At 33.5% G+C, this 22550-nt stretch overlaps 1 protein-coding gene across 1 annotated transcript; it reads right to left on the reverse strand.

Moving 5' to 3' along the window:
* Positions 1-11353: 11353 nt before the first annotated feature.
* Positions 11354-18435, reverse strand: LOC143571894 (uncharacterized). Its single transcript, XM_077057203.1, has 14 exons — positions 18303-18435; positions 15335-15523; positions 15283-15287; positions 14963-15033; positions 14289-14360; positions 14113-14184; positions 13948-14019; positions 13769-13840; positions 13238-13309; positions 13083-13154; positions 12908-12973; positions 11733-11804; positions 11546-11617; positions 11354-11423 (listed from the first exon to the last, which is right to left on the reverse strand). The coding sequence occupies exons 1-14, from the start codon at positions 18433-18435 to the stop codon at positions 11354-11356; spliced, it is 1110 nt and encodes a 369-aa protein (XP_076913318.1).
* Between the last annotated feature and the right edge of the window lie 4115 nt (positions 18436-22550).

Here is a 22550-nt window from a genome sequence, read left to right on the forward strand (position 1 = left end):
ATTTCAAAAGTTATAGATATAAAACAGTAGTGGGAATAATAAGCAAATAAATAAATAAATATCACCAAATAATATATTCATGGTCGAACACACGTACACGGGCCTCTCCACCACGAGTCAAGACTCGAGTAATATATTTGACCCGGACGCGGTAAGACATAAGCACGTGACACGAGCCTCTCCACCACGAGTCATACCCCGAGTAATATATTTGACTTGGTCACGACTTACACATCCAAACACGTGATACGGGATTTTAGGGACCTGGTATGATGATTATGCCACACGAGCCGCCCCCCTTACGGGCTTTCCAGGGCCCGTCACAGGATTTTAGAACCTGAGTAGTATAGTTTGGCCCGGCCAAAATCATCATGCATGCAAATTTCAATATGATGGTGATCATGCCACACGAGCCTCCCCCCTCACGGGCTTTCCAGGGCCCACCACAGGATTTTAGAACCTGAGTAGTATAGTTTGGCCCGACCAAAATCACCATGTACACAATTACCCTAATACAATGATGATTATGCCACACGAGCGTCCCCCCTCATGAGCTTTCCAGGGCCCGCCACAGGATTTGAAAACCTGAGTAGTATAGTTTGGCCCGACCAAAACCATCATTGCACCGTATACCCACACATAGTAGGCACACACAACTAATTCTTAGTCACTAAGAACAAATTTAATATTAACAATCATAAGCCATAGGATAACATATGAATATACATATATATCTTTATAAGTCCGTCCGAAATACGAACTAATATAAGCAGGTCTACATGTATTCAATTAACACCAGGAGTAATGACATCCTCGAGCCTAGACCATAAGTAATATATATATATAACCTTAAGGAATTTAAGACAATTCTAAAATATCCTAAGGCCTAGATTACAATTAATATATAATTTTCAGAAATATATAATTATAAACGAATCTAATGATATCCTCTGGCATAGGCTATCAATAATATATAGTTCTTCAGGAATACATAAAACAATAAACGAGTCTAATAATGCCCTTAATCATGGACTATCAATAATGTAAACCTTAGCCAATCTATCAACCAAACAACATCACCACATGTAAACTATAAATAATGAGTAGTCTGGGAACTATTACAAGACCCAATAATAGCCTCAAGCCTAGAATATAGGTAATATATATATATAAGTTTCGGGATTATAAGATTATAAACAAGTTTAAAAATATCCTACGATATAGGATATAATCTAAACATAATTCTAGAAATATACAAATACCATTGAAACTGCACAATATCGTCTAGAACGTTTAAACGGATAAAATCGTACGGAGGTGTGAATGCTAGCCCAAAACGTAAAAAGAGTTAAAAAGGGGCATCATGAACTCACCTGACACGAGGCACACAATCAACAACGAGCTAGAGAATCTCTAATCAAATCCACAATTCACAACCTATCGGATTGCACACAAAGATTACTAACGGAACCGAACCGACTTGTTTATCCTACGAGGCGTTCTAGCATGGTTTGATTTACCTAAAAGCCTCGGCCTTACCAAGTTCAATTACAACAGCCCCCGGGGCCTTGTATTTACCAAAACCTCGCTTAGCTAATCCCGGTGGCAAAGGATTCCCATAGTACCCCCGGGAGTTACTAGTTGAACGAATATGCGCATTTATGAGTTGTTTATGCTCTTAACAACCAACTCAGCTCTGTTTAGAACAAATTTAATAAAATCACGGCCAACAAGTCCACACGACACTACATGAGTTGGATGGGTCGGCAACTCGCAAGCACAACGTACCAACTATCAAATAAACGCGAATTCGCGTTGTAGCAACCCGTTTGAGTAACCGACAACCAATTCAGCCCCAATACTTACAAAAATCATTTTTCCACAGCCCGTATATCAAACCGAAGTTACACAAACTGAATTGGTTGTTAATTCCTTCAAACCTCGCGCTAAACGCAAAAATCCAACAATCTAGACAACCGAACACTAGTTTTCAATCTATCACTAGTTGACCAATCAAACAAAAACCATAGTTCACGATATTAAAGTATGTTACACTAGACATACCTAAGAAGTTTATGGAGCAAAAACTTCAATCAAAACAGCCCCGACAAGAACACAATTGGACAGCCACCGGTTAAGCCTAAAACGAAAGCATCGATCAATAACTAGTAACATACAGATTTTAGCATGCAAAGATGCATTTTATTACACAGTAAAACCATTGAAATAAATTATAAAATTTTTACCAGAGTTGCATAAATGTCTTAGGTTTATAATAATATTTTTATTATATTTTTCCAATTCACACAAAAATCATAAAAATTTCTCCAACACAGAAAGATACGTGCAGCTATTTCAGTGCGCAGCAAAAGTGTTTTATTTGTTTAAAAATCATTACCAAACCAAATTAAACGGTTCCAATTGGGTTGTAATCTTAACTAAAAATTTAAACTTTCAGAAGTGGAATCAACCTATTTGGACTTGTCAAAAAGGAGTTATGATGTCGGGAAGACAGACCAGAATCTGTCACCCCGCATCAGCTTTGACACATGTTTTTATAAAATCATAAAAACCATTCAAATCTCGTCCAAAAATTACAAATTATACATTTCTGGAAACTAGATTCAAATTAGAATATCATGGAATCAAGAACCGATCAAAAACAATCAATTTTCATTGAGTTAATGACCAAACAATAAACTAGTACTAATCTGTCAGCAACTGTTTCAATCAAAACTCAAACCCTAATATGTTTATGACATCTCTAGGGTTCAATAAAGAGTTTAATGGTGAAAAATTTTAATATAAAAATTTTACATTTAGGTCCCCCCAACTTGCGTACGTTAATATCTCGGACCAAAAGTTGAATAATGCGACTCTCGAGATTGACAAGGAGGTCCTTTGAGAATGCCAAATAAGGTCTCGGTTAAAAATACATAATCCTTTTAACGAAAATTTATGGGCGTTACAAACTTAGACTGAGTACACATGTGTCTGGATCTAAACATATCTGTTTATCCTATCATGCAAGGCTACGTAGCCGTAGGCTAGCAGTCATCACCAAAGTTCTCCAATGGGCATCAGTTCCCGGAGAACCATAATTGTGTGTGTATGTCAAGTGGCACAAGTCCCAGAAATAAGAGACGTTTTTGCTAAGTGTATTCAAGAAAACTATCTTGTCAGTCAAAGATTTATTAAATGTTTTAGATTCAATGATTCACCAGCATATCGCTGACGTATTTTTCTCCACATTACATGGAAGCAATTATAGTACATGTAGTAAGAAATTAGAGTCACTCATGGAGTTAGATACTCGCTTATAGAGATGGTTCAGTTTTTAATTATCAAAATATTGTGAGCAAGATCAAACAAGGTTTGTAGATCAAACACTTGGATATTTATTATCCAAGAAGTTTTCAAAATAAGTTAATATTTTATTATAACCAAAGTCTTCCGCTAAATAACCCGCAACTCTGATATATTTACAAAACAGTTACCAACTATTGGTCACACTTCTAGGCCCTAAGTCAAGGTGTGACAACTGGTATATAAGAACCAGTGTTAGTATTTTTTTTTAGGAATGTTGGTTTTAAATAATCCCAACTATGGCCTATTGGTAAATATCAGTCCCAACTTTACAGTTGCCTGCTGACCGTCCCAACTATTGATGTATTTGTTTTTAACGGGCCGCGACTAACGGATGTTAACCCCGTTAGTGATTTGCTGACGTGAACCTTCTTCTCCGGCCGGAAACTTGCCGGAAACCTCCATTCTCCCTAATATCGTCACACCGTCTCCCTCCCTCTTCAAAAGACATCAGAAATTAGAAAATGAAGTAGATTTCATCTTCTTTCATGGCTAATCCCTATATATCAAACCCGATTCTATTTTCAAAAATTTGAAATCAATGTTACACGATTTACAAAATAAGCATAGGGCTTTTGTTAAGAGGATAAAAACGAGTCGAATGATGTGTCAATTACCTCAAACGGAGGCAAGTTGCAGGTTTCCGGCTGGAGAAGAAGGTCCATGTCAGCAAATCACTAACGGAGTTAACACCCGTTAATCGCAGCCCGTTAAAAACAAATACATCAATAGTTGGGACGGTCAGCAGCCAAGTGTAAAGTTGGGACTGATATTTACCAATAGGTCATAGTTGGGATTATTTAAAACCAATATTCCTTTTTTTATTGTTTTCTATTGAGATAATATATTTAGCTTCTTTTTAAGAGTAATGTTTTATAAAATTTGGAATATACAATTACAGCATGTTTATTTTTATTTACGTTTCAAGCTACTATCGTCAACTCGATTTATTTTTATTGACGTATGGAGCTATCGAATATCCATCTCCATTTTTTCACGATGGAGAGAATCTTGTCAGCACTATTGTAAACACATAAATTGGTGAGTATTACCGGAACAATGACTAAGTCTTTTGCTTAAAAATACATTTTTAAAAAGGGAAGATAATTATGGGTCAGGTTATTCTACAAAGGAGAACAAAATGAGAAGGGTAAGAAGGATTTGTAGCCATAATAAAAACCTAAAAAAATAAAAAAAAAATCACAACCCAAAATTTAATAAAAAAAACGAAAAAAAGTAAAAACACAAAAATGTTTCCACCGCCTTCCTTGTTCTAAAAAGCACACAATGTTGAGGGAAAAAGATCATTGCGTCTTTTACTTATAATTATGTTTTCTTGTTTATTTTCGTCATTGATTGTGTCTTCTTTCCCTTGATATTGTGTTATATTACTCAACATTGTGTTATATTTTGCGATATATTGTGTTTTTTATTTATAATTGTGTCTTTTGTTAATTTTCGTCATTATGCCTTTTTTCTTGGCATTGTGTCTTTTCGTTGATTTTTTGGAACGGGAATAGCGGAGGAAACATTTTTGTTATTTATTTATATTTTGAGTTATGATTTTTTTTAATTATTTTTATAAATTTTTTAGGAGTTTTTTTTGTCACAAATCCTTTTTACACTTCTCATTTTTGTCTCATTTTGCATTTTAACTTTTCCCTATATAATTATTTATTCCTCCATTCAAAAAACTTTACTATTTAAGCAAAGTTAGAATCTAATCGTGACGCTAACCCTCATGAGAAGTCTCAAAGTTTTAATTCCACTCTCATGTTTAAGATCCTTGAACTAAACACTGAAAGTATTATATTAATTTCGGTTTGTAGTTAACATGGAATGCATCTGCCATCATGGCAGGTGTCTAATTCATTTAGAACTTCAAACTGAAATATATAAATATACAGATTCAATGTTCATCATAATACCCATAAACCTTAGATTTTAAATTGGTTTATTTGATCGATGATTGATAAAATTGACTTAGGGTTTATGTTATTGTGTTAAAGACGAACTTAATGCACAATTCAATTACCATTTATAGTTGCAGATTGAGAGTTAACGAGCAACAGGTGGGTCGCGGCTGAGCTTGAGTTCACTAATGGAATTGACGGCTCTGTAACGTGAAATTGAGTTAGGGTTTAGTATCGCGAGGTTGTGAGGGATGTGTGAGCGAGTTTAATTGAGTTTTCGTTGTGTTTATATAGCGATTTAGAGCCTAGGTTAGCGGTGGATTTAATTTTGGTCAATAGCTGTCAATTGGTTATCATATTCCTAATTCAGGGTGTCGGTGTGTGTGATTTTGATCAACAAAAGATTTGGCAAGATCAATTTTTGCAATTATACTCGTTAATTTCGGCTCAAGTAGTGGGGGGGGGTTAGTGTCGGCGACGGGAAGAGAGGGAAAGGGGAAAAAGATTTTGAATAATTTTTGCAACTTGGTCCTTGAGCTTTGGTTGTGGATGCAAAGTTGGATTAAGGTTTAGTTTAGGGGTTAGTTTTGCATATTGTTGATAGTTAATACCAATTAATAAATAAAGTAAAAAAAATAAAAGAAATCATTAAATAAATGGAGTATTTTATTGATAATTTACCCGACTATGAACCGGGTCGGGTAATGATTACAAAAACATGAACGGAAAACCCGAAATGTTACACTAAGTTTGTTTGTTATTTTTCATAAGTAAACACCAATAAATAGTAATAAAATTGCCAGAAATTCTCAGTTTATCAAAAAATTCTAAAACTTGACAAGGGACCTATTCATATAGTAATTGATGTCCCTAAAAGTTTTCATGAGCTAATCATCATAGTCTAAACTCAAGCAGCTCCTAAACGAGCTTTTCGGTCAATACCTTTACGTTTCTTGCTTATTCAAGCTCTTTTCTTGTGTTTCTGAGTTCATGACTAACTCGGTAGTATTGTTGGATTTCAGTGGTGATCAGTTAAAATTTTGTTTATTAAAAACCGGTTCAATAAATGTGGTTAATAATAATTAATCTTATTAATTGTAGTTATACGCAGCGGAATATATAATTAATCAGCACCGAAAACTAAACCCGACAGGATCCGGTTACATACAATACGAGTACGAGTCAAAACATTAAATATATAATTACAAACTAACAATATATTTAAGTTTACCTCGGTTAATAATTAACCGGTTGAGACACCGAAGGCTAACAAACCGAGCTATGTGACACAACGAGATCTACGACCAACGGTGGTGGTGCACAACGGCAACGGCAGCGGCGGTGGTATGTGGACAGCAGTCCGCAGACAGCGGCGGCGGCGGCGGCGGGGAACCGGTGGTGGTGGCTGAGCAGCGGCGGTGGTGCAGGTCGGCCGACGGTTGAATGCAGGAAGGATGAGATGGACTTGTTAATTGCCTTAGGATTAATAAAACATTATATATTTATATAACCTCCTATTAGGTTTAACTAATCTCATTAGTTATAAACTTAATGGGCCAACAAGTCCAACTCTTACTCTAAAGCCCGCTCCATGTAATTTTTATCTCGTTAAAGTGTCTGACCCGGTTAACTAACTTAAGCGGGTTAATGGTTCGTTACCTCACGGTGTAACTCTCACAGGTCATAACCCGGTTGGCCGTATTGATTAACCCGAACCGGTCTATAATTCCAACAAGTATACCTATAGGTCATATACAACAAAACCAAGCATGTATAATCAAGAGTGAAGCCTTGTAACATTTGGTTCTAAGCAAAGCTTCAAATCACGCTTTCGAGCCTTAAAACACGGTTTAAACACTCCTAATCTGTGTTTTCCATCAAAAAAAGTTTATGATTAAATCTTGTACACATGTTAAGATTTCAAAACAGTTTATGTTGCAGATTAAAAGGTTTTTTATGGTTAATATCAATTCCTTGTGTTAAACTATCTTTTTTATGAAAAAAGAACATGATTAAGTATCAAATTCTTGTATTACCTTAAGGTTTTTGCTGGAATTTATTAGAAAGGAAGATCGAGCAGAAGCATGGATGAATATGAACGAAGTACTGGGTTTGGTAATGCTTAAAAAAAAGAAGGAAACAAAGGGTGGGGTTCCCCCTTGTTCCGATAGGGATTAGGGGCCCTAAGCCCCATTTTTTTTCCCTTTTTTTCCTCGTTTTGCATGCGAATACTACTAACCTCGAGGTCATTTTATGTGCGGGTTAGGTTTTTGGCTAAAAATACAGTTTGGGTATGGTGAACGTAAAAACAAGCGATATTTGTCTTATTTTTGCATTTTAATAAAACATGTCATCTTGTTACAAAAATCCAAAATCTTTTTATAATTTGCTTATAAATATCTTAAACAAGTATTTTAAGTCTTTTTTGGCTTGATGGATGATACAGTGCTTGTGGCACTAGTGTTTGCGTCTAATGAGATAACGTACCGTTAATCGGAAGTCTTTCCGTTTAACTAGTTTTCTACATTCTAAGGCTTCAATATCATTATGTTAGTCACTATTATACACATTAATTATATTTGGGCCCATGATTCACCCGAGTGATAATCAGTAGCGTTTGATTAATCTTTCGTAACAGTTAAGATGTACCTGATTTTTATCATAAATGTCACATCTGTATACGTCACCCATTTCTATTTATAGCGAGTAGCATTTTTAGAATCCATTTTCAAATGAGTTCTTTCACAAGAACAAGAAAAAATCTTGCTTTTTTGCATGTACAGGTTGGGGGGACGGGTGAAATAAAAAAAATATTAAAGATGGCCGTAATGTTTCTAGGTGTTTTTAAAACTGTGGGTTTTGGGTGCTTTTAAATAATGATGTTTTGTATGTTGGGTAGCTGACTAGGCATGTTTTTTTTTTGCCTCCTTAGACCATGTGTAGTGGATAGATCCCCTATGTGGATATTTTGCGCCATTGATGCCACGTCACTATATGGGCTTTTGGGCTAAAAGGGGTGTAGTGGATGGAGCTCATTCAAATCATTATTTTATTATTATTATTATTATTATTATTATTATTAAAAAAAAACTAAATTTCATAAAATAAAATAAATTAAAAAACTACATTAAAATTAAAACAAATACATTAAAAAATACATCACCAATACTATAAATAAATATTACTCGCCAAGCTTATATTTTTTAATAATTTTATCTTTTTTTTATTTTGGCTAGCCTTTGGGAATGTCTGGTAAAGTGGTTGATCGGTTCCTGCAAAAAAGCGAGATCTTTGTTCATTTGTCTGTCGTTCAATATATCGGCGAACACCTTGTTGGAATCAGAATTTTTTTGCATTGTAACATCTCAGATTTTTCGTATTTGTTTAAACCGATTCGGGAGCGTAATTTGAATCTTTCGAACTATTTAAAACATGTATTTATTGGTATTTAACTTGGTTTAACTTATTTTATAATTTCATAACCTTCAATTATGCCAAATAGCCCTTAAAACTTTTAAAATCGCTTAAAACGACTAAAAATCGTATTTTCAGGAACTACAGGGACTAGTTTTGCCAATTCTTTCATATTTTCGATTAAATTAACGAAACTTAAGCTCCAAGATATGTCAACTAATTTTATAAAATATTTCAATTTCGTTTTATTGTTGTCCAAACCCAAATTTGTTAAGTTATTATACCCGATTTTGTCATTAATTGATTATTTTGTTTCCTAATTCGTTTTTGGTATCTAAATCGCTTATTTTTGGCATAAATCGAGTGAATTAAGGTCCAAGAAAAATAATATAACTAAAATACATGTCCATATACATAACCCCTTGATCAAGCACAAGATCTACAGATTATTTCATTGATTCGGTCATTAAATGCTTATTCGGTTGCTTAAATGAGTAAATAACAATAATTAGTTCATTTTAGTGTTTCTTATATAAACAACCCTTATTTCTCCTACAATAAACTTCCCCATACCCTAAATAAACACCCTCCAGCCGTCACCTACCTCCACCCTTCATCGTCTTTTTCGGTTTTTGATTTATTGTTGAAGATACGCTTATAACGGTTGACTTTGCACACGTGACCTTTGACTCATCGTTTCTCTTGATCCTTTCACTTTCCTAGTAAGTTGTAAACTAAGAAATTGTTCATACATATTTCCTAGTCAATAAAATTCAATCAATTTGGATGGTTGAAGGTGTTGACCGGTCAAATCGTTTAAAACCCGTTAAAGGGCAAATCAGTCAACAAGTTTGACTTTAAGTTTTCTCATACTTCTGGTCGGATTCAACGTTCGGTCCAGAAGACTTTTATTCTCGTAACGAAATTTTAAGGATTCTGACCAAAACCCAACTTCTGACTCGCTGTTCGGATTCTGGTCAGTACCAGCTCGCTTAAATCTTAAATATAACTTAACTTGAGTTCTAAACGTCTGTTTGGATTGATTCCAGCGGCCACGGGTTCGGTTTTACTTGTTTTATCATATCTTAAAGATTCAGATTCAAATTGTTCATATCGTTTGACATGTAGTGGACGACTCGCTTATTCGTTAGCTTGTTTAGTCGCATTTATTAATCACTTGTCATTAATCTAAGGTGAGTTTTATCATTCCCCTATTTTACTCAATTTTCACAACGTTTTTGGGACATATACGTATATCATATTATACATATATAACAAAAATAGCAAACGTGTAATTGTGTGTGATTAATCAAATATACTTGTTATGTGCTTACTTGTTTATGTGCGCATTTGTGCTCGGAGAGGTCCCGCATATCCCCAAGTATTGGGTTCTCATATTATTGACCAACGCCCGATTCGCTTGGCAACGTCTTATTGTTATTTGCTCATGGTTGATTTACCGGCGCCTGATTCGCTTGGCAATGGTTTAATTGACAACTTATTTGCTCATGGTTTAATTTCATTACCGTATTTGTTACGTTTTGCTTATTTCTATTATTTACTATATTAACATTATTTTATTGCAAAACTGGTGATAAACTCACTCAACATGTGTTGTTGATAAACTCTGTTTTCTACGCATATGCAGGTTGCTATTGAATTGAAGTTAAAGTATGGACACTTAGAAAGACCTTAGGGTTTTATTGAAGACAAACATGAATTTAAATTTGTTATATATATTTATTTGAATTGTTTTGTTATATTAGAATATTGTGTGTACATTTGAAATAAAATAGTTAAATAGATATTGTCACATTTATATTATGATAGTATCTTCGAGCTGTGAGCAATCGGATCACGCCCCGACATTTCTGCCTTAGGTTGGGGTGTGACATGCATCACCTGAAAAGTTGACTCACAAGGTCGTGTAAATCGCTAGTCGGCGGTTCATGTCGTTGAGTTCTTCTCTAACTTCCGCACTCGCACCCGCCGCCGACGACCCCACCGATTTCCCCTTTCCACGGCTTCTTCTACCACCCGGTCGAGGCAACTCGTATACTCATCCTCGTTATCACTGACTTCATCATCGTTTAAGTCGATGTTTCGAGCATCAGACTACGACGTTTCTGGATCAACCGATGACGAAGTTTTAGACCTCTTTGCTCGTCGCCTACTTCCAAACCCGACCGGGGGGTACGACGTTCCACTTAGGGTGATAACGAAGATGATTCCAACAATTCATATAAATGAAGTACCCCCGAAGACTTTGCTACTCAATCAACGCCGCAGTAATGATCTCAGCATCACCGACACCACTACCCCACAATTTAAAAACCCGGTTGTAAACCCTTTGAAAGTGTAACGCCCGTTAATTTCAGATAAGTGATTTAAAGCATGTAAAGTATGTACATCTCTCGGGATTTATCCGACTTTCCTCGGAGGCTTTACGTCATCCTGGTACGTTAAAATTATGTAACTTTCCACCCAAGTTGCTACACACTTTATACTTGAGGGGCTAGAATGAAACTTCTTATTTTATATCATAAAAGAATGAAAAACCCTAACTCATAACCCTAGGTGCAGCCGATCGCAGCTAAGAACCCCCCCTGCAGCATTTAATGAATCTTGCAAATATGGAAACTCCAACTGCAGCATTTAACTTACATATTCGTGAGACTTGCGCTCTTTACATCGGGAAGGGTACCATTTAAGCTATTGTTTCCAAGAACTCTGAGAATAATCACATCCAAATTTAGATTATGGAGGTTATAGAATTCCAACAATGATACTTATTGCCCTAATTGTTTGGAATAATGGAATATATTGTTGATCATAAAGAGAATGAGTATTACAAGAAAGAGAGTTGACTCAAGTTGAACAATCCTCTTGGAATTTGTCCATTCAAATTGTTGAAACTCAAATCCCTGAGAAGTATACACCCAAAGTTAAATGATGCAGTGAGACCAAATAGTAATATCCGAGAGCTTTTTTGAATAGTTTATATATCTATAAATTTCAATATCGATGTAGATTACTCACAGTCGTGTCAAATTTCGATATTCTCCAATGTCAGCTGGAATGGAACCAGAAATTCGGTTATTCCTCAAAACTCTGCAACAAATGTGTTTCATTATATATATATTTTTTCAGGACTAGAAGGGTGCCCGGGCGATGCAGCGGGAAACACAAACTTTGGTAATCATGTAAAAAATTTATGAGTGTTCGTTATTCCGTTTGAAACTGTGAGACCGTTCATTAGTTTGGTTTCACGGTTTGAAATCGGAGCTGACCGTACATATAGAAATGTTAATATTTACTTACTTAGTATTAGATATGTTTTATAATATATATTAGATATAGTTAAAATATAGTTAAACAAAGTTTTATTTAATACGAGTAAAGTCGTCTATTACAACTTTAATTTTGTCCAATTTTCAGTATGATTTTTTTGTAATATTTGTTTGTTTTATGATTTCGCCTTCTATTTATTCTAATAAGGTTTATCATTTAAGTGACCAAAGCTATCTTTCTTCATATTATGATTCTCTTAAGTAACGTATTAGTTGGTGCTTAGTTTGAAGTGAAGGTATAGACAGATTAATATTTCTTATTTTAAACTCAATTATTTTCGAAGTACAAACTATATCGAAACCTAGTCATTGGTAGTGGTTCAACTTAGTCAGGTTTTAATTTTAAACAACTCAGTTTCGATTTTCGGCGACAAAAAAAAATGCGTAAAGTTGGCACATGGTTTAATTTAAAACCATCAAATCGAACTACAAGTAGTTCTACATAATTTTTTTTTACTTCGTAAACTATAGCAATATCATACTCAAATTAAAGATAATAAAATACTCGTTTTTATGATGACATTTATTTTAAAAAATATTAACGTATGAAAAAGTTATGAGCGTTTAAAAATCGTGGGGGTAGTTGGGTTAAAAGTGAAAATTAAAGAATATATAACTAAAAGATCAAGGACCAATTTTGAAACTTTAAGAGATGAAAATTGTAATTGTTTTGAAGAAATTCAAAATACACATGAGTTTTAATGTTAAAATGACATTGCTGTCCCTATTGAATGTTGTACCTCATGCATTAAAAGTTGTAAATTACTTAAAGGAAGCATCTTAATTTGCCAATTAGTGGTATATTATATATAGTATAGATAATAGCATGTATACACTTAAGAATGATTAAATTATTTTGCTCACAAAACACCAAGGGACTTCAAATCCCTGATAAAATCCAGAGTTCCATTAGATAAACCACTTATCCTCCTGCAACATTCACAGAACCAGAATAGCACATTTTAGAGGGTTCGAATTGCAAGATCAAACAGCTTGCAAAGTATAATAATCGATTCTTAAGGGAAAAAGATAAACTTACAGTTCCTGTAAAGAGGTCAGATTAGAAAATGAAGGTGGTATTGAACCTTCAAATGAATTCCCCTCAAACCTCCTGTATTAACATAAAGCATGCAAATTAGAAAGTTTCATCTCACATATAACACCTTGAATATGACATAGAGGTTGTTAACTTACAAGGATTGTAACAATGTCCAATTCCCTATAAAGTCAGGTATTCTCCCAGTGAATGCATTATCAGAAGCCCATCTGACAGCACAAGTATTAGTGTCCATAGTAAATGATGTGAATAACGATAACTAACATAGAACAATAAACAAATAGCGCTTCTTCCAATTTCTGAAAATTGCAACTTTTAACTTGGCGCCTAGTGCAAATGATTACTGCTTGCCAAATATCTTTAATGCCCTTCAATACAGGACAAAACAAAACAAAGGAATCTACAACAAATTCACTCGTAATGACGACGATACAAAGCTAGTGTTATATATAGATAACAAATTATTAGTATTGCATAATTAGGGTTAGTTTGTATTTAGCCCACCTGCCTGAGTTAGGTTTTTCTCGGGTTTCTTGTTTCTTTCCTGTATAAGTTGAGGGTTCTCCCTCCAATTTAATTACAAGACTCACTTAAAAAAGAAAGTGTTACAGTTTACATGGGACAGAATGTAGAACTACTTTAAACATCATGAAAAAAAGTGATCTTACACTGTAACCAGGTTCTGTAACCTAGCAAATGTAGAGGGTATTTCACCGCCAAGTCCAGAACTATCAATGTAACTGAAAAAATGAACATATATGTCGATGATATAAGATTTATTCAATGACTTTGTGCAATCCAATTTATTTAGAGAAATTTAAAAGATAATAAACATGAACGTTCTTACAGCTGTTCTAATCTTCGCAAATTTCCAAGTTCAGATGGCAGCGAACCATTGAAATTGTTTGTACCAATTCCACTGCAACAGAAAATTTAGCATTTTATCCATAAAAGAATCAAACAAAATAATGTGTGCTTGATGGTAGGTAAACAAAAAGGAGAAAAAATATACAGCAATCTGAGGTCAGAAAGCTGTCCTATCTCTGGTGGAAGCTCCCCAGATAAAGCATTGATGCCCATAGTCCTGAAGATAGATTAAAAATTATTGTCACAAATCTCAGCTTTATTCTAAAAGATGTTGAGGTTAAAATCGATCACCATGTTGAAAGTATAAAAAAAAAGGCTTACATCCACTGCATCCGAGTTAAATTGCCGATTGAAGGCGACAAGGAACCTGTCAAATAGTTCTGCCCCAAATCTCTGTAACATATATACTTGATTATTAGCATAATACATACATAACAAAACACACACACACACACACACATAGCTAGTTGTAGGTTTTAAGTTTCAATAATTACTGAAAGTAGTTAATAATATATCCCATGACAAAACTTTTATTAAGAGAATGGTTTTTACAACCATGTTAGTTGTATTCATTACAACTAACCATGGTATTTGCTGACAGACAAAAAGTAAAAACAAATAAACCAAGTATTATACTTGTAGTTTCATTCAAAAGAAAAAAACCATAAGAAAGCATTAAGCATCTGCATACACTCACTTTTGGCATGCTGTTCTCACTTGCTCAACAGAACGGTTATTCTGATGGCAAAAGAACCAACTCAATCTTAGTTTTATTTTAAAAAGTAAATTTCATCTGTACAACAAAGTTAGAACATGCTAGTTTCGTCAACGGCTTTCTTGATCAAACCACACATTAATATGGTAAAATAACTTTGCATCAATCAAAGAAAATCACTAGTTTATCTACCTACACATGTTTCTAAGAGATCTTTCTCTAAAGGTATGGAAAAAATAGTACTTAGAACTAAAGAACACCATAGCATAATAATACATACAGATTGGTAAGGTAAACCAAGGTCCAGAGTCCTTCAGGGATCGGCCCGTCACGTCCATTGAATAAACTCTCCTGTTGAAGCAAAAATTGTCAAAATAATAATAATAATAACAATAATATTAATAATAACAGCAACAATAAAAACAAAAACATAATACATATAAGTAACAAGGGTTTGGATCAAATACAAATTAAATTAGCGTGCTAATGTGAGAATCAAGTGGTGTAATTATATATACAGCATAGTGTAATTACACTACAATGCAATTGCATAATTACACTACTTGATTCGCACAGTTAGCACGTTAATTTAATTTGTACGTTAACTTTCCCCTAAGTAACAAACAGTTGAGTTGTAAAAAAACTTAAAGGCGAGTGATGTGGCAAGTAGAATTGGGGAAATTACAGTCACATTTGATGCCGGGATTGTGCGACTGCGAGTCAAAGGTGGTAGAGTTGACGGCAGCACCGCTGCAGGGTTCTCCGCTTAGGTTCCATCCCATATTTGCAACTGAACTTTCTGCAATCTCCCATTGGCTGAATATCTCGTTTAATACTCGCGCTGCAACACCAGTTTCATTCAAATCAACATCATTATCATAATCATGTTACTAGTAACCCTAATTCCTAATATTAAAAAATGAAAATGTTAAAATCGAAATCAATAACACACCGATGAGATCGGGCGCACAGTCGGATATTGAACTTCGATTCTAAACCTAAATTTACCCTAACCTAACTGTCAAAATCTCAAACTCAACGAGCATTTAGCTCGCAACTCAATAATATGCGAATTAACGTGAATCAGTTATAATAGAGTATACACTGTCTTACCACTAGGTATAAGCACGGATTGAGCTTAGCCGATGGAGGCAAAGCGGCCATAATCTATGATTCATCGCCGTAAACCACCGTGCTACCACCGGCATTCGCCCGTTCAGGCGGGAAAATATCAAAATGGTAACGGAACGTGACAAAAATGTTCAAACCTAACCATCGATGTTATTTTAATAATTTCGTGAAATAATGTTAAAAGTAACGCAAATTTAATCATGTATCATGTGACAATAGTAAAAAAACAATGGTACGTAAATCAATCAACCGATGTCTTAATGGTTGAGTTTTATGTGTACTGGCGGATCTAGATATAAATCTTACAGGTAACGTTCAAAAAATTTTTTTTTACCGTATTTCATATAATGTAAATGAAACAAAAGTAGAAACACGGTAGTAAATTAAATAAATATATCGGTGCAAACTTCTCCTCTTCGGTTTTTGAAATCTTGTAGTCAACCCATTATACATTATTGTTTTACTTTATTAAGTGTTTCTCTTTCGACAGAACAAATTAAAGCATTGTTCAAATACTCATCACTCATTCGTTTGCACAAACCCGTATTGATAAGCTTCATTTTAGAAAAACATATTTCAACGGTTTGCAGTTGCAATTGGTAAAACCAACGCTAGCTTCAATATTCGAGAAACCAAATAAAAAGTGGTATGCTTCCCGGTTTCCACCATTACACGAGCAAGGTAACACATTCCACCCAATTTTACAAATTTATCGTCTGTCTTTAAAGTGTGATAAAAGGTCGTACTGACATCTGAAATACATCATCTTTCTTCATTACTAAAATCATACCGAATGCATCTCCCAAAAAACCAATATCTTAGATATGCTAAACTTAGAAAACGAATCTCATAGATTTAAACCAGATATACTTTCTAACAAACTAGTTGCGACCTCACTGAATCTATTTCCAAGTTCTTGAATTCGAATATCCAAAACCGTATTAAAAACTTCAACATTAAAATTATGATTCTATTGAGCATGTTTCTGTTTGACGTTTCTCATTCAAACAAAAGAAAAAAAGGTTAAGAAGTTTTATTTGCTTTGGGCTACAAACTTTATTCGGGCTTTATTTGATTCGAACCTTTAAAAAATCATGATTTTGTTAAGCCTATTTCTGTTTGAACTTGTTTAGTTTGATGTTTCTCGTTCAGACAAAAAGAAAAAAAGGTTAATGATTTTTATTTGCTTTGGGCTATAAACTTTGTTTGGGCTTCCTTTGATTTGAAATTTTAAATTGGTTAGAGTTTAAACAAATAGGGGTAACGTAATATTTTTTCAGGGGTAACGAAATACGAAAACCAACTCAGAAAGAAAAAAATTACACTATAAAGGAAAAGCTGAGGGGTAGCGGATGCTACCCCTGGTTGTGAACTACACCCGCCGCTGGTTATGTGTCTAATGTCCAAGGCTTGATGCAAAACTGCTATCAGGAGGTCTCACCGAAATATTGCATCAAACATATATAAATTGCAGAGGTCCCTACGAGGTAAAGCCTCTGTCATAACTTTACTATTGATGGGATTTACTAAATATGATAATGATGATGAGTAAGCAATTTTAATATATAGTGTATAATCTATAAAACATAGTTTTTATGCAATTTATATATGTTTGATAGACATATATAAAATGACATAAGACTCTCATTAAATATGAATATACCGGTTTACTCATTAACATTAGTGTTTTTATAGATGATGAGATGATGATGGTGTGGCTAATGTGTTTTGATGCAAACGGGCTTATAGCAAGAGTACTCGCATGGATTTTTTGGTTTTTTTGTTCATGAGACTGACGGTTACAAATGCGATTTAGTTAGCCCCTGCCCTTCAAAAAAATAAAATAATTTTTTTTTTTTTTTTGTGTTATTTTGACTTTTCCTTAATTTTTATTTATTTTCAATAATATCTATGATTTTTCTGTTCGTAGCAATTGTAAAATGTTTGCATACATTGAAACGTAAAAAGTTATAGAATTTAAGGTTATGCTTATTTTTAGTTGTGTAATATTTAAAAACAATCTGTTATATTTGATTTATTGTATATAAAATTGTGTTACACTTTATCTTCAAAATATCAATGGAGTAATTCAAATGGATTAACTGAAAGTGATGGGTTATGTTAAAAATTTGTTCTTATATCCACTGCAACTTATTGATTAAAAACCTAAGTACAATTTGGTCGGAGTTAAGTCATCAACCAAATTATATCTACCTATTTCATCACTGTTCATCCGAAGATCAAATATCACAATATTTAAGCAAACTCAATTCATGAACTTGATTAACGAAAAGTAATTCACGATCTAGCTCAATTAAGCAAACTCGATTCATGAGCTTAATAAATTTGACTTTCATAGAGATGGAAACAAAAGCATAAATGAACAGCAGCCATGGAAATCAGAGATCATCAAAATTATAAGCACACTGAGAAATAAAAAATAAAAATGAAAGCATATGTAAATAAACCGGAGATGGATCAAGAGAAACCTTCAGCTGGATCGGTTCGGTTTTGATTTTGAGCTTGAGCCACAGTGGCCATGATCATCAACCACAACCACAGCCATAACGCCACCTTGGAAACCCTTAACCTGATTCTGCCGCCACCGTCACCGCGTTCCATATTACAAAAATGATCAACTACAAGCACCTTAACAGCTTTTTAATATGAAAGTAGATATAAGTGTGGAAGCAGATATTTTTTTTAATAATCTACTTGGTGTTGAGGGTTGACAATAGCTTTACAATTCAAATATTTCCATCTTCTATTATTGACATATTTCTACATCAAGATTGGTGTACTGATTATAAAGCACACTGCAAATATTTTATATAAAAATCTTCAAAGCATGATGAATTGACATGGATAGGCTAATTGAAAAGGTCAATATGTCACTTTTCGTTATTCAATATTAGGCTAAGAATTTCAATTCTTTGAGAGAGGTGTCCCTTTATGACATATTGATGATAGGGGTCCTTGTTGGCCTGTTGGGTATGAAAATCTGACCGTTGACACCATGTCTAATAATTATTCGTTTTTTTTTTTGTTACCGGTGTCGGCTGCAAAACCGACATGCACCCACCCAGTCATACAATAGACTATCGTTCTAAAAAAAATAGTTCACCTTTTTCTATTATTTTTTTATGTACGGCTAACTAACGCACCCACTAAATCTACATACTTGTTCACCATGTCATTTGAGTCCTCAATAAGGAGAAGAGAGAGACATTTTTAATATACCTTGAGACCGCTAACTTTAGAAGAGAGATAAAGAGATGTGAGAGGGTAGAAGAGAGAACGTATAGTGATTTCATGACTTTTAGAGAGAGAAAATAAGTGTTTTTCTAAGCCCTCTCTCATTATTGATGTTATGTGGTTGAACAGAACGATTCCCTTGATCATAATGGTTCCACAAGGGAGATACACGTTACAAATTCTAACAATATCTCTGCTTTAAAATTATGTACATGTTTCTAATTGTCGTGTTACATTTTAGATTTTAGACCACATTTAATGAATGTATAAAATGATTCAATTGTGATTTAGGATAAAAATCATGAAAGAAAAATCAAGTTTTCATATTGCTATATTAAATTTCTCACGCTTCTTTTTCTAACTATAAAATCACAAGTCTCATTATTGTTACATTATCGTGAAATTTTCTAATTACAAAACCGTTAAAATTTCATTATTGTTTGATTGTTGTAAAACTTTCAATAAGTGTGTAAATTTTATGATCTATATGGAATGACTACGAAATTTGATTATTATTGTTGTTTTTTAATGCCTTTTTTTGTCACAATTACCTCATGCTTCATACCAAAAACTTGGAAAAAAATATGACTAAAAGGTAACCAAGTTTTATATTCTTTTATGTCACTTAATTTACGAGAAAGTTGCAATTTAGTAGTATAAACTTAAATGTTTTTTAGATAAAAATTATGAATAAGTTCAATGAAATATTTGTTTAGTTATTGTGATGTTGTAATCCTTCTCATTGTTATTATTCTATGATATACAATTAAGCTACTTGTAAAATTCTTAAACAACAAAAGAATATATTAAAACAGGTGATTGTTAGAAAAACCTAATCAAACATCAAACGTGAAATATATGAATAAAAGTAAGTTTTTTAAACCACTCAACCCAAATAACATTCATTATGTTCCTAAACAATCCTAAGAAAAGAATAGTTTAACAATTGACTCAAAAATAAGTTTTCTCCTCATGTCACTAGCTTGAAATATCTTCTCATTCCTCGTCTTCCAAATAACCCGTCAACTTGTGAAAATAACAACTTGATCAATAACCTCTGTCTTAGTCTTTGTCACCCCAATGGAATTGAAGCAGTTTTCAAAATCATAGGAGCCGAGATCCCTAGCCAAGCCTCAATAACCTCTTGTAAAATGTATCAATTCATTTACATAGATGTGTGACAATATCTTACTAAAAATAAGAACTTAGTCCAACCAATATATCGATCACTATGCAATTATGCTCACATAGGTATGTATGCTCAATAGACTTAGAATTGTTATTTTGAATGTTTCTCGTAGCGCGTTCGTTAAGTGCGCGTGGAGTGTGGCTATAGATAGTAAAACCGCTCGCGATTGAGAAGAGGGACATGTTGAGGAATATAAGAACTGCATCCACTTGTTATACCTTTTATATGTTATTGAACAAGTACACCTTCTTGTAATATACAGAAGTACGTGCAACTGATATTAAACTATTAATTTGATTATTTAGTAATGGTAAACACTGCAAGTAGGTTATATAAAAATTCAAAAAAACCTATTGATATAAGTTGCATTAATGCATATCCTAACAACCCTTGCGTATGAGTGAATCATGTTATTAATTAACATATGTATTTTATAATAATTGGTCAATATGAACTTATGAAGTGATCCAACTTGGTAGGATCATCAGCGACCCTTGGCTAGTTGGCTGAATAGGCAGCCATGGCCTATGGATCCAAGCTTCCACGCAACGACCGGTTGTGTATTTACTAAATGGTTCCTACAATCATCACCTATAAAAGGGGATAAAATATTCAAAAGTCAAAATTTGATGGGGTAAAACTGTAAAAGTATAACATCAATTACAAGTTATTCTCGTGCACACACCACCGAAGCTAAGAATTTATTTCAGAGGCAAAAAGTTTTGATGTTCTGACGTCTATCAACATGATTTACAGATTTTTCAAGGTCAAGTGGAACTCAAATGGAAATTATTACAAAGACTCGAACCTTTAACATCTAGTATTTAAATATCTCATATTCTCATGATTAACATCTAACGATATGTTGTCAAATAAATAATGACAGTGTAAATAAAAACCTTAAATTATTGGAGTTGGGTGTACATAAAACCTTAAATTATTGGAGTAGAGTCGATCAGTGTCGCAACTTGAATGAAAAGGCAGGGTTGGGGGGGGGGGGGGGGGGGGGTTCAAGGTAAAATTTGGGTTTAGACTTTAACCAACAACTCAGCCCATCAATGAACCATTTACCTCCCAATTTTAAGTTTTAATCCTTCAATTTATCATTGACCTTCAATCAACGAATTGAATTGTTGGTAATATTGTCCTTGAGCAACTTCTAGAATATTTTTTTATTATGAATTGGAGGAATTTCTTGGTATTTGTGTGATTTTTAGGTATTTCAATAACATAAAACAATTGGGTTAATTGCTTTTGGATTATTTTTATTACGGAATAATATACCTTTAGCTTATTTTTTTAGTTAAAGTTGTATTTTTTTGGAATTATAGGATTGAGTAGCCAATCCAGTTGAACCACCTGGGCACCCGGTACAACCGGTAGGTACCATTTTTAAGTTCAACTCGGTATGGCTAAAAATTCCGGTTTTTAAAAAAATTTTAAAACATACATATTAGTGGGTGTCAATTTATGCAATAAATTTTAACCATTTATTATTGGAACTATATGATGTTAAGTTGCTATCAGTTTATGCTTATATTAGTTTCAATAATGTTTTGAATTATTTTATTTAAAATTTCAGGAAAAAAAGATAATTGGGAAAGAACTTTATAACTATATTGTAAATCACCATGTGATAAAATCAAATGGTGTGAATAGTTAGAGTTGTGTAAATTAAATGCCTACGAGTAGAAATAAAAATATTTAAAAGCATTGACTACTCAATTTTGTTGAATATATTAACTTTTCTACTCAATATATTAACTTTTCTACATAAATTTCACACGAGCACATATAAATTTGCATCTAACTTTTTTGTGTTTTCGCTAACAGAATTTTATACTTATTAGTCGGACACATCGACCCTTGAGTTATGCATATGAAGATTCCTATAGTAAGATAGACAGTTAAAATTAAAAAAATAAAAAATAAAAAATAAAAAAGAAATAAAAAACATATTCAAAAAAGATAGCAGATACATAATAACAATTTAATATTATGAAAAATCAGGTTAACCATTACACTATCAAGCAATTTTGATTTTAGTTTCGACTATCTTTTTATATCGGCCATCTTTCAAACTCCTACAGCTTAATACACAATCGATTTTTTATGAAAAGTATGCATGGTCCGCAAAGCTCAAGTTTTTCTAGCCATCATAACCACATAAATAAACGGTTTAAGTCAAGATTATTAATATATAAATATATATTATTCGTTTCAGGGCCCTTTCAAAAAATGTGTTTTGAATCATTCAAACACTTTAACTCCCCCTTTACTTTTTATAGAGAAA

This window comes from Bidens hawaiensis, unplaced genomic scaffold (assembly GCF_021521415.1).
Source record: "Bidens hawaiensis isolate Kalapana, Puna unplaced genomic scaffold, B.hawaiensis_p1.1 tig00025606_1, whole genome shotgun sequence".
Lineage (NCBI taxonomy): Eukaryota > Viridiplantae > Streptophyta > Magnoliopsida > Asterales > Asteraceae > Bidens > Bidens hawaiensis.

Excerpts from the sequence above, each read along its gene's own strand:
- LOC143571894 (XM_077057203.1), bottom strand. The coding sequence starts at position 18,435 with ATGGAACGCGGTGACGGTGGCGGCAGAATCAGGTTAAGGGTTTCCAAG. Across the intron at positions 15,524-18,302 it reads CCGAACCGATCCAGCTGAAG|CGCGAGTATTAAACGAGATA; the intron begins GTTTCTCTTGAT and ends CTGGTGTTGCAG. Across the intron at positions 14,185-14,288 it reads TTAACTCGGATGCAGTGGAT|GACTATGGGCATCAATGCTT; the intron begins GTAAGCCTTTTT and ends ATCTATCTTCAG.